The 12,966-nt window shown below is 32.4% G+C and overlaps 1 protein-coding gene across 1 annotated transcript in view; it reads left to right on the forward strand.

The window, feature by feature from the left end:
• LOC118198951 (uncharacterized) overlaps nt 1–11,705 on the forward strand; it is a 212,922-nt gene extending 201,217 nt beyond the window's left edge. The window contains exons 3-4 of the mRNA XM_085818294.1: nt 164–249; nt 8,015–11,705. Of these exons, the coding sequence (XP_085674420.1) occupies nt 164–249; nt 8,015–8,241 (313 nt within the window). The 3' untranslated portion in view covers nt 8,242–11,705. The remainder of the gene's footprint in view (nt 1–163; nt 250–8,014) is intronic.
• Nucleotides 11,706–12,966: the final 1,261 nt, after the last annotated feature.

A 12,966-nucleotide genomic window follows, 5' to 3' on the forward strand; every position in this document is an offset into this window, starting at 1 on the left:
TTTTAATTACCAAAATTATTTTTTATCTGTAAGTTACTGTTAAAGAATTATTTTAAAAAATCGCATTAATAAAAATTAATTTCTATTAATGATTCACTTTAAACTGATAAAAAGAGGTATGTGTATGATTTATAATTTAAAATACTTTTTGTTTCTTCAACAGAACTCACAAATTTCTGAAAAGAAGCTCGCATACTCGTATTTTGGCCATTGGTGGTTTCTTCCTCTCTATACCGCTGTTTTTCACTGGTAAGTATCTGTTACCTTCTTATTATTTATATATATATATATATATACAGAGAGAGATTTTTTTTTCTTCTTCTTTTCTCTATCTCTCTGTCTTTATTTATAAAATGATAACTTTATCTGAATGAGACTTTATATGCAAATGAAAGTTGTACGTTACGTTATTAAACAACACATAGATTTAAAGAAAAGAAAAGGAAATAATCTGAAAAGATTCAAATTTTAACATCATATCAAAGAACTTGTTAAATTTTTATGCTCTTTCTGAGCTCTCAGTTTACCAATCTGCTCCTGGACTCACTCCTGCTAGTGCAACACTTTTTATCTTTTTATTTCTTTTTTTTATTATTATTATTTATTTATTTATTATTAAACATCGCCTATTTTTCGCACTTACACCACGTTAAATTTAACAGCAAAATCACAAAACTTTTAAAAACGTCATATTCTTAGAAGTCTCGTAAGTGTTGCCATAGATTTTCTATTTTTTAGCTTTTTCTCAGTTCATCATATCAGTGTTCAATTTTCTTAACAGGATAATTTACTCAGTTTTTTTTTTAACTTCATTGTTAAGCATAACTTTCCTCACACGTACGCCACATAAAATTCAACAGCAAAATCACAAAATATTTAAAAACAGCACATCTTTACAATTTCCGATATTGCCATATATTTTTTATATTCGCGATATTATTTTTTAAAGTAATACATGGGGATAACATTTGGGGAAATAGTCTTTTATTTGTATTGTTAAATTTGTTTCATATTCGCTATATTATTTCTTTAAAAATTTATACATTTAATGGCAGATTCCTTTTATTTGAAAAGCGATACCGGGAAAAAAGTGACGACCGAGAATAATAGCACTGCTGGCGCTTAAAAGAGGATCTCTCTAAACTATTTTTAATTAGTTAAATAAGCTTAACATTATCATTTATAAAGTTTGTATTCGAAGGAAATATACAATGAAACCTTTGCATACGAATCCAATTCTTTTTCGATGGCCGTTCATCATCCGAAAATTTCGTAAGCTGAAATTGCTTTTCCCATAGAAATTAATGTAAAATTGTTAAATTCCTTCTTCGACCACCGATGATTACTTACTTAAATTTTACAACAGTACCTTGTGTACTATACAAGTTTATAACTGAAAAATAATGGAAATTATTAAGTCTGAAGCAAAAAAGATAAACACAGTATTAAACAGATAAAATGGGCAGAAACTTAATTTAATTGTAGTATACTTGTACGAAGGGGAGTGTACAACTGAAATGGAAAGTGATGAGGTAGAAATATTTTTCTTTGGACGAGAATTTATTGTCCATAAAAACATCAGGTACCTACCTATCTTCTTGAAATATCTTTCATCTTTTCTTTGTCTCACAGCGCCACTCAGCTCTGCTTTAGAATCACTGGATCTTCGTTTCCTTCAATATTTTTCCTAAGTCATTTGTTAATATCTGAGTTTTTAAATGTTTAAATTAAGACATGGCATGGTCATTAAAAATGCGTGTATTGTAACTTACTAACTACTCTATCAGGGTGATACTGTTAAGAGAATATTTTGCATCGTGTCCCTTTTGCAAACTTTTCTCCAGTCGAAGAACTAGGATCATCTTTATTTCCCTCCTCAGTTCCTCTAAAGATATTTCTTTCACAAGCGGCTTTAATTACTGCTTCTGAAGTTAGGTCTTCTAGAGTTTACTTTTATGGTTCTCTAGTACAGTGGTATCAAACTGGCACCCCGTCGTGGACTGCTTGAGACCCCCGAAGCAATTTTATGCGACCCGTGAAAACATTTCAAATATGTATTTGTTATAAATACGCTGCAGCGAAAATTTTAAGATTTTAAATATTTGAAGTCTAGTTTTTCGTTATTATTAAAAACTAACGTGAAACCGGGAAAGCTACACATTGAGCTAAATAATTTACAATATGATATAAATCTTATTCGAAGATTTGAATACATGCATTTCTTTCATTCATACTTTTCAAAAGATAAATAAGCTCCATTACGAATTTTTTTCACTAAGAATAATTGATTTCTTTGGGAGTACATTTGTTTGTAAATAGTATTTTTCGCGGTTGAAAATTAGATTCCATTGGCCGCCGATGAATATTTACAATCCTTAGTGAAGATAATTTCTAATAATTTTTCTCTAGTGCACAGCTGTCATAAAGAAATTGAATACATTAATACGAAATTTATAATAATTTACACTCAAACAGAAGTGTGTAAATTTAAAACAGCTGTTAAGTTAAATTATATGCCGAAGAAAAATCTAATAAATAAAAGACCGAGGGACTACGTTGCCATTATTTATTCTCTCAAGTGTTGTCCCATATGGTAATTTTTCTCTAAAAACGTAGAAAATCTTCATAATTTGCTTCTTTTTAATTCAAATTAAAGTAAGTTATTTAATGATTATTTAAAATACAAAAGTTCTTTGAAAGAAAGAACAGTCTGGAAGTTTAATATTTAGTTATCAATATATCTGAATTACAAAGTGTAACGTGCAAAAGTGTCTTCCAAGACTTTAGCTTTCAAATAGAAAATAAATTTAAATCAGATTTTCTTCTTCCCTTTGCATTATTATTAACATTGTTTATGTGCGTGTCGATAAATATTTAGTGAGCGAAATATAAAATTTAATTAATTAGTGGTAAAAATTTTTCATTTTGCTTTAAAACAATTCTGGACCCGTCGGCTGTTTGCAGATATAGTACATTCGGCTCGCATGCAGTTTTAATTTGAAACCGCTGCTCTAGTAACTCCTCGTCGTTATTTACTCCAGGCCGAGTTCATAGTCAGACGCCCCTCCTACAGCGGCCGAGCGCTAAAGTAGCTGAACATTGTAATTTCGACTTGTGTTCGATTCCAGGCGAACGGACAGCCTGCATGGGCGGAGCCAGTTTCCCTTAGAAATTTCCCCACGGCGTCATCCTTACCCTTAGGCAAACAGCTGTTGAATGCTATGTCATAATCAAAAATAAACCGAAACCGAATTCATGGTCCTCTAAGTCACTTGCTACCAGGCTTTGTTTATGAGAGTTAAGTTATTAAAAGGATGTTTGAAAAGATCCCTGTTAATCCTGTAGCGTAAGTTACTTTCAAACCGCATTTGAAAATCATTTGTGCCGACCTGAGTGTTAACAACTTGAGAAACGTTCGTGATCCAATACATTTCTTGTACTGGTAAATTAATTCATGAAGCGTACTGTTCGCGATGTGCAGTATTCGTGATCCATAGTTTCACTGTATTCTTCTTATTTAGCTTAACTACTATTGTATGCATACACTGTTAAAGAAAATTTATTAAAAGTTTTTCTTTTTAATTATATTGGGATAATATAAATCTTATGATTTTTTACCCTTTTCAAAAGTATTAAAGAGAAAATTACAGAAACAAATAGGTTCTTATTTTCACTCTTTTTTGTGTCTTGGGACTAGTTCCCCCTTTCCAGGTTGGAGCAGTAGACTTAGAATACTTCAGACTAGTCCTCCCCCACGATCATTTTTAATGCAATACCTATTATGATGCAATTATTTTTAATCTATAATGTTTCGAATTCCTTATTAAAATTGCCGGCAAAAAATAATTTTTTCAGTTGACTCTGCTTTTCGGTATTATCTAAAACTCTGCTAAAACAACTTTATTTCTCAAAATATATGTTTTTTCATAAATACATATTTTCACCCTTTTTAGCGTGAGTTATATTTCCGATGTAACTGAAGAGTTCGTTTTGTTATGTAATTAATTCTAAAGGGCTTCGCAAGAGTTTGTGACAGCACTATTGGGATATGAGCTTATCCAGCTAGTGTTTTAGTTGTACGCTGCAGTAAAAGTAAAGGCCTGATTACGTTCTGATCCATATAGGCCCAGCACTACGACTTAGGGTTTAAAGAGCTCTAAAATTATATCTTTTAATTCTTCACTAAGCTTTTTTCCCCAAAAAACACAAAAAGTAATAAATGGTGAATTTGTAGAGACATTACATTTTTTTTTAAACAGGAGATGTGAAAAAAAGCAATGCCCCCGCCGGGACTCGAACCACGGACCTCTCGAATACGCATCGAGAGTACTGACCACTACATCACGAAGGCATGTTAAGAAGGCGAGAGAAATACCTTATATACCCCCCCCCCTTTTAAAGGGCGACTGGGGATTAGGGGAACCAGTCGCCAAATTCCGGTGGGGGAGAATCATCATCCACCACCTTTTTTAGTTCGGGCGCCACTGTTTTTTGAAACAGCAAATGGGGAAAAGGAGCAATGCCATCGCCGGGACTCGAACCACGGACCTCTCAAATACGCGTCGAGCGTGCTTACCACTACACCACGAAAGCATGCTAAGAAGGCGGGAGAAGTATCTTATAATTAACAGTGAGTGTTTTAAAATCTGATGAGAAAAATATTTTAAAAATTTGTCGAAAATTGGTTGGAACCTTCTTAACACTGGTTGGAACCTTCTTAACACAACCACTTCTCAAAATGAGAACTTCGATATTGAAAAAACGATGTCAAATACGCCCTTCCACAGAAGACCAAAATCATTTGTAATCGTAGATGACCTTTTATTGTAGGTGTTATTTCCTACTATTAAAATAAATTTACGCCTTTTAAGTCTAGAATTGTTGACTTTCCTTCTTTGCCTGATTAAGGGAGAGATAAAACAAAGATAAGAACGTTAAAGATAACAATAGATGGACGAATTTTAAACAGATTATCTTTGAATAAGGAGTACTCAATGAAACCATGGCAAATTTTCAGTAGGATGTGAAATTTCATTCCGAACGGTCCGTTCAGTTTTATCAACAACAAACCGGGAAGTAGAAGGCTATGTCCATTTCCCAAGCGGTCAAAATTTCCTCTTTCCCTTTTAAATCACGTTTTCGCAACTCGCTTGTGTATCCCTAAAGAGTTTTGCAAGGCTACGCTCTGATGTTCATTTCAATATCGCACAAAAGCAGAAGTCTGTGGGGATGCAATAAATTTGAATACAATACTTAGAAATTGCATTTCCTTTTACCGTCATGTTCGATTTCTAAACTGCATAAAAAATTTAGAATTCAAAACTTTCAGCATCCTTCTCTTCATGACTTGGAAAATGAATATGTTACTTTCTCTTGCAACAGAATATGCTTTCGAATATATTTGTGTTTTTATTTATAAATTTAGGTATGGAATTGTTTTCTTAATAAAATACGATTTATAAATTCGTAATTGAATGAAATTCTGGAATAACTGAAATTTTAATTATATTAATGCAGAATATTTTTTATTTTTTTTTATTTTTCAAACAACATTATTATCTGCGATCAGAGAACTTAACATAAAATTTAAAACCATATATCAAAATTTTATTTGATGCTAATTAATTTTAGAAATGCGCATTCTGAATGAGTATTACATAACTAAGATTTGAAAATATTTGATGTGATTATTAAGATACAGGCTCATTAAGTATAGAGTGTGATTGCATTTATTAGAATTACTAAAACATTTCTACGATATCAGTGGTGCTTCTACTTAAAGTTCTATTTTATTAATAATAATGAGTCGTATTTACGAAAGCAATTGAAGACTTTATAAAGGCTCTTAATTTTCGTGTTATATCTTTTATATTTTTAGCAATATATATTATTTTTGCCGTATCATCATTTGGTTGTGATTCATAAAAAACTTGGAACTTGTTGAAGCTGTACATGCAAGAATATTTTTTTTAGCAAAGTACAATTGTCCTCAATATCTGAAATACACTTTTAATGGCTTACAGACCTGGTGCCACTTCGATGGCTAGCTGCCACTGCTTTCTTTAATAAGAATGAAGACTAGGACTTTTACAAGGATCTAGAACGTGTTACAGGAAACTCAATTAGCTGGAGAAATAGCTACAAACTGATCTGCTTCTACAACCTTGCAATATTGATTACGGATTTATGTAATAATATGCAATATAATACTTAATGATATTCATTGCAGGTTTATTTAATAACGTGGGCAAGCGCACAGCCCATTTTGACTGCCACCCTTTCAATAAAATAATATCTAAATAGTATGATGACTTTAAGATCCTAGAAGGTGAATCCTCTAGATGGAAGCCAAACCAAGGGAGAATATATCCTTATTGCCCTTTGCGTCTTCTTGCGTAGGGTTTGACTACCGTTAACACAACCTTGGCTGATATTCCGCCAAAAGACTTGCCAAGTAGGATTGTCGCTTAAAAAACCTCACTGATAAGGACAGGACAGGAATAAGCAAACGGTACATCAGGACTTCAGCGTATGGTAATAAGTTAGTGTTCCGCCCGATGTTGTTGATCCAGTGAAGTATCCTATTGAGGCTCTGCGCTATTTGTCCAAAACATTTTCACGCAGTTATTATTTATAAGGGTGTGTACACTAAATAAAGACTGCTTCATCACAGTTATTGCTTGCGAATATCTTGGTCTTGCTCCGAAAGATATTGACAATATTGTTGATTTTGTGATGAAATTTTAGATTGTTTATGATATGTTTTCAAAACTTGAGTTCGTTCATAATTGGTCTAATACTGCGATGTGCTTGTATTAATGACGAGGGAAGAGGCAAGTGCTCTTGGTGTGCGTCTTTCTCCGCAAACACAGTTATCTGAGAAAGAGATATTTCGCCCATATTAACAGGTAGAGAAAGGGCTGTATCCAGATATGAATTGGTTTAAATGAGGTTGATGAATTGGTTTAATAAGACGTCTTTTTCCGTTCATTACATTAATTAGCTAATACGTTTTCTTGCTTTGGAGAACAGAGTTCCATTTGTTCTGCTAAATTTAATTTTTTTTAAGGTATGACTTTGACTATTTTCAGTTAATAACTTTGGAATCGGGTGTACTAGCTTCGTCTTTAGCGAAGGACTCGGCATCTTCGTTTCCCACATTCCGTGTCTGTGGTTTCATCCAACCAAGCGTAATTTTAAATTTGGCCATTTTCTTAGAGGAGGTGAAAGATTTGTTATGCTAATGGAAAAGGGTGTTAGAAGTTCTCAACTGCACGTAGCGAAAAAACATCATCAAACTTGCATGATTCAGCATCAAACTGAATCATGCAATGACTGTATTCATTATTAATTGCAATTTCTAATCATTAATTAAATTTTTAATTATTAATGCATTCATTATTAATTTCAATTTTGCCTTTTTTAACAGCTAAAACTTCTGTTTGAAAAACAATATTTTCTGAACGCAGGCGTTCTTTCCGGGGTATTTTTAGATTTTCGGCTAAATGGAAAATAAACCCGGTTTCTATTTTTACATCTATTTTTGATATCTCTCCCTTTCGAATCACAATCACCTATACCATTTTGCGAAGAAATCGGGCAGAGCGACGAATAAGTATTTTTGCCCATGCTCATTTTAGTTTTCATAGTCCAACTGTACGTACCAAATTCACAAATTTCTGGAGTGAGTTGAGAAAGAGGAATAAAGGATGATAAAATAAGTAGTTAAACTAAAATCTTACAAATGTCACACATCATCTCGTTTTGATATTTTGTAAATATTTTAATATTATTTTCTGCTATGCATTAAAAGAATACATTCTTTAAATTTCATATGTCCTTTGTGTCTTCGTCATTGGGTAAAATTCAAAATTTCTGACAGCATTTGCATTAGTTTCAAGTATTCAGTACACAGATATAAATTATTGGGCATAAGAATGAACATAAAGATATAACTGTTGCCGTCTTTCGCTTCCCAAGATGTGGATCTAATTGCAATTATTCTTTTTTTCAGGCGTAATTCTGTTTACCTTCATCCACTTCAATGAGATACCTGCCATGGCCACTAGTGTTGTCATCGGGCTTGGCATCGTCTTCTGCGGAGTCGCCAGTGTCCACAATGTCTACCTATGGCAATGGGAGAAGACCAGAGCGTGCAAAGAACTTCAGCAGAGTAGGCTTAGCCAATTAGGGTTAGATCCATCTTCTCAAAGAGCCATAGAACTGTCTACACTAGTGTGATGGACACATAGCATTATATGATGAAGGATATTTAATTACTTTTACCCTCAGCCAGTTAGGGTTGAGTTCATCTTCTCAGCGAGCCATAGAACTGCCCGCACTAGTCTGATGGACATCTAGCATTAGGATATTGCAGAACTTTTTTTCGTTGATTGTGGTAATCATTACCATTGTCTTTTGCAGCTTGTATTTCATGTTGGCGGTTCTAATGATAGAGTGGTTTAATTTTTTTTACTTGAAGTAGTGTTTGTTTTCAGATTTCGTACGGCTGAGGAAAACTGAAGCATTTTTATGATTTATTTTATAAATCTGTTTCAGATATTTGCTAGAAAGCTTTAAGTCTTTCTCAAGCAAATGCATATAGGAATGCCATATCGAGATTTATATGAAATGAAACCAAATTTGTTTTGTCGTATACATGATAAAAACGGCTAAAGTAGAACAAATAAATATGTGATTACGAATTATCCCGTCGACCGTGAAAGTTGGTTAACATCAAACAATGATGTCGCCAAAGTTGCACCAATCATTCCTCCGAAATTGTGAAGCAACTCTGATTTCTTTATTTAATAAATAGTGAATGTTCAACTGCCTCTTTTTTGCGCTTCGTAAATATACTTTTGTCGATTTCCGCTACTTTGTTAGACTGTCCAGTCTGACCGGAAGCTCTGCTTAAAATGCTGTAAATACAAACTTCTTGCAGATAAACTATTACTGTTTTGTCGGTCATGTTCAGTTGACCCTATCGTGTCCATTACTACACATATTATTAGTATTATTTTTATAGTAGAATCTCATAACTTAGAAACTGCTTGCTGTTATGTAGAAGCGCCAAATCCAAAGTTTTAATTTTTTTTTTTTTTTTTTTTTTTTTTTTTTAAATGCGAGAGGAGAAATAAATCAGCAGCAGCTAATGTATATCCTCGTTTGGTGGTTTATTGAGAAGCAGTCGGTACTACATCAAACGAAAGTGCACATGTTATGAGTGTTGTTACGTCATGCTTATTCATGATAGACTCTAAATCATACTGTTTGGCGATAGTTTCACGGTCGTTGAGATAGTACGTAAGTACCAATAAGTATCTAAAATGGGGTGAAAAATCTTAAGATGATAAAGAAGAGTTTATGAAATTGTGAACGAACAACCCAGAATGTATACTTTAAAGAAAACTTCTTGGCAAATTGTTTTAATGTGTTCTGCTGTATTTATGTATTAAACAGTGTGAAATAAATACTATACTGTAAATATATTTCACTGCTAATTTGAAATCTATTCAATTTTCCCTCTTTAATTAATGAAAGTAAATGTATATCCTTTTTAACTGTTAAGATATGTATTCTTAGAATATTTTTAAAAGTAGCAAAAACCAAAAAATCAGTATTCTATTGTATTTAGCTAATGCTGTATTTTATTTTTCGGAAACACTCATTTTGAGGTTTTCTTATTAATGTAAACATGATTATCCATGGGAAATAACAATAGTTTTAGTACCTTTATACAGATAACCTCTTTATTCCACTGTAATAATAAGATTCTGATTCAAGAAAAGCAAAATTTGCTTTGAGTTTTTGGTATCCTAGAGCTTCCAAAATAGAATTCGTGTATCAACTGTGACCAGATCCTTCTCCAAATTCCTGAAATTTTTGGTAGCTTGACAATTCCATTTTAATTATCTGGTAAAGTATTCTTTATCGAAATAGAATAGCAGTTCTGGATTATCTTGATTTCTAATTGGAATAGTAATTTCTAATTGGGGGGGGGGATAACAACACAAACAGTTGCGGAGATATCCTTAAAACATTAAATGATGCTGAGTAAAATAAATTCTTAAATAGTGTTAGAGCCTAGGCAATTAATTTGCATCACATTTTTAAAATGTTCTACTAAATTTTTTATTTCATTTTTAAAACTTATTTAGCTATATATGTATTATCGCAACCACCTTAGTAAAAGTCGCCAAATTTTCAGAAGGTGCCAAACTCTGGCAGTCGTATTCTTAACGATATATCATTCACGCAACATCGCCATTTTCCGTATGGCGGTCTTTTGGTTGTATCCTAAATTCCAACGTTTTTGTAGACAAATCGTGATAATTTATGCCTTAAACTCAATTTTAAGATAACGCCTGTGGAAGTAATCGCGGTATCATTTCTGCAAGTATAAATATTTTGCTGCAAAATCGCTGAAGAGAACAATTGTTTTGAATTTCTTGTTAAAGCAATTGCCATAAAATTTCCATGAGGACAAAATAAAAATCAGCTCTCGAGTAGGTTAACTGATTGATTTTCGGAATGAATACCTAGTTAGAATGTTAAAATATTTGTAATAATGTTTATATATTGTAGTAAGTAAATTTTTAGTATTGAAAATGAATATTGACTTGCATCATCCTCCATTTTCTTCTGTAACAATTGTTTTGAATTTCTTGTTAAAGCAATTGCCATAAAATTTCCATGAGGACAAAATAAAAATCAGCTCTCGAGTAGGTTAACTGATTGATTTTCGGAATGAATACCTAGTTAGAATGTTAAAATATTTGTAATAATGTTTATATATTGTAGTAAGTAAATTTTTAGTATTGAAAATGAATATTGACTTGCATCATCCTCCATTTTCTTCTGTAAAAGATCATCAAATTACGCCAAGGTGGTTGCATTAATTTTCAAGTATGCTTACTTAAATAACGCGAAATCAGTTAATATCTTTTACTTTAAAAAACAAATTGTCTGAAATAATATAATCAAATTCTAGAAATAGTTACTTGAGTTTGCTTTTTATGTTTCGAATAGTTAAAATTCTTTTAGCAATTAAAATATAGATTAGTAATCACAAATATGACGTTCAGAAGCCTTATTTATAACGCTAAATATAACAAGCTAACGTAATGAAAAAATTCACACGATATTCAAATATCACACATATTACATAGGTAATGAGAAATCAATGATTATTTTAATTTTTAAAAACTTATTTTGCTTTGTAAATGAATATATTTATTAACAGTTTTATCAAATAAAACTGGTAGCTATTTTGAGAACTACCGAATTTCGTTTTGCTTAATTTTGAAGCACCTGTAACTATTGCTTCTAAACGCATCTAGTCGCTATTTTTCCCCCTGAACTGTTTGCTGTTATAAGCGAGTTAAAAGTACATCTTAGATCCGCCAGTACTTGCACGTGTTTAGGATCATATCTGAAGATACAAATGTATAGTTTCTGTTTATAGTTTTACTTGTATATATTAAGTGCTGTACAAAGTTTTCATTTTTTTTTTAAATTCCATTTGTTTTTTTACTTGTATTGAGATTAAATGCATCTTCACACTTCTAGTACAACGTTACAGTTTCGTGTTTCTGTTTTTATTCTCTGTACTTTGAGTACCAATATATACTGTGCAAAATACGATTTCAGTTTGAAAGTTTATTTTTATTGAATTCAAAATGAATAAAAAGTAATATTATTTATGTTGTTTGTTTCTTATTTACTGTTGCTTTTAAATTTATTGTATTTTATATCAGAATTTACTAGAAATATTTGCTTTTATATTAATACTACGAAACTCTTAAACTTTCCGTGTAACCATCTGTACCAATGGTTCCCAAACTTTCTGGATTCATGGAGTCATTAGTGAAACTATAATTTTCCACAGCTCTCTAAATCAGTGTGTAATAGTTACAATGTGCAATAAAGAGTTTGATAGGTTTTAAAAAAGGAGATAAAATACGTGTGTCAAACCCACAAATAATATACGTAAAAAGGATTCAATTAGCACCTTTAAGAAGAGTGCGATGTTCTAAATATTTATATCCTTTTTAATTGCACTTTCTTTTCCAACATTGTGCGTTTAGTAAAATTTGTGGCCATATGTTTTGCAATGAAGTGTTTATGTCTAGAATTGTAGATCTTTCCATTCTGAGGGCAACAGCGTTTGAATTGTAAAAATAGCTCAACTAGAATCCAAGATATGGGCAAGTTCGCTCCTAACGGGCTTTGGCGACAATTTTTGTCGCCATATTGGTAATATTTGGCAATTTCTCGTATTTTACTTAAGCTATTTTTACAATTCAAATGCTGCCGCCCGACCGGGATAGTGGTTAGCGACGCTGACTGCCGTACCGAAGTGCCCAGGTTTGAATCCTGGAGAGGGGCATGAATGTTAGTAAATGCATAGTGTCTCCAAATACGCGACGAGCCGAAAGTCCTCTCGTGAGGTTGGTGGTATGGGAAGAGGGGGTGGGAGATCCTCGTTCCTTTCCCTCCTCCGGGGTGCTCTCCATTAAAATTGGGGACGGAACTGAGCAAAGTCGTACTGTAACTGTATGATGCTCAGAGCTCTTGCCAAAGTTAGGCGCTATCTTATTCTTATTATATCTGGCCTTGTTCTGATGTTACTGTTATACAAGCGACATAAAACACAACAACAGCAATTCAAATGTTACTGCACACAGAATCGAAAAATCTAAAATCCTACATAACAAATAAACACTTAAATATAAAGCATGTGGCCACACGTTCGATTAAATACGAAATTCTTATCCTAAAACCAACAAATACAGAAATAATTAAGTGAAACAATACACAATATAAAAAAATACAATCCAATAATGATTTAAATATTTACAGCATCAGAATTTGATATCATAGAGTGCACCGTAATTAATGGCACGGATAACGGATAATATAGTTTCACTGCAATCTTCTGAAATTTTGAAATCAAACTGAATT

Source organism: Stegodyphus dumicola, chromosome 6 (assembly GCF_044657685.1).
Source record: "Stegodyphus dumicola isolate Sdum_Otavi_A_Nest chromosome 6, ASM4465768v1".
NCBI classification, from domain to species: Eukaryota; Metazoa; Arthropoda; class Arachnida; order Araneae; family Eresidae; genus Stegodyphus; species Stegodyphus dumicola.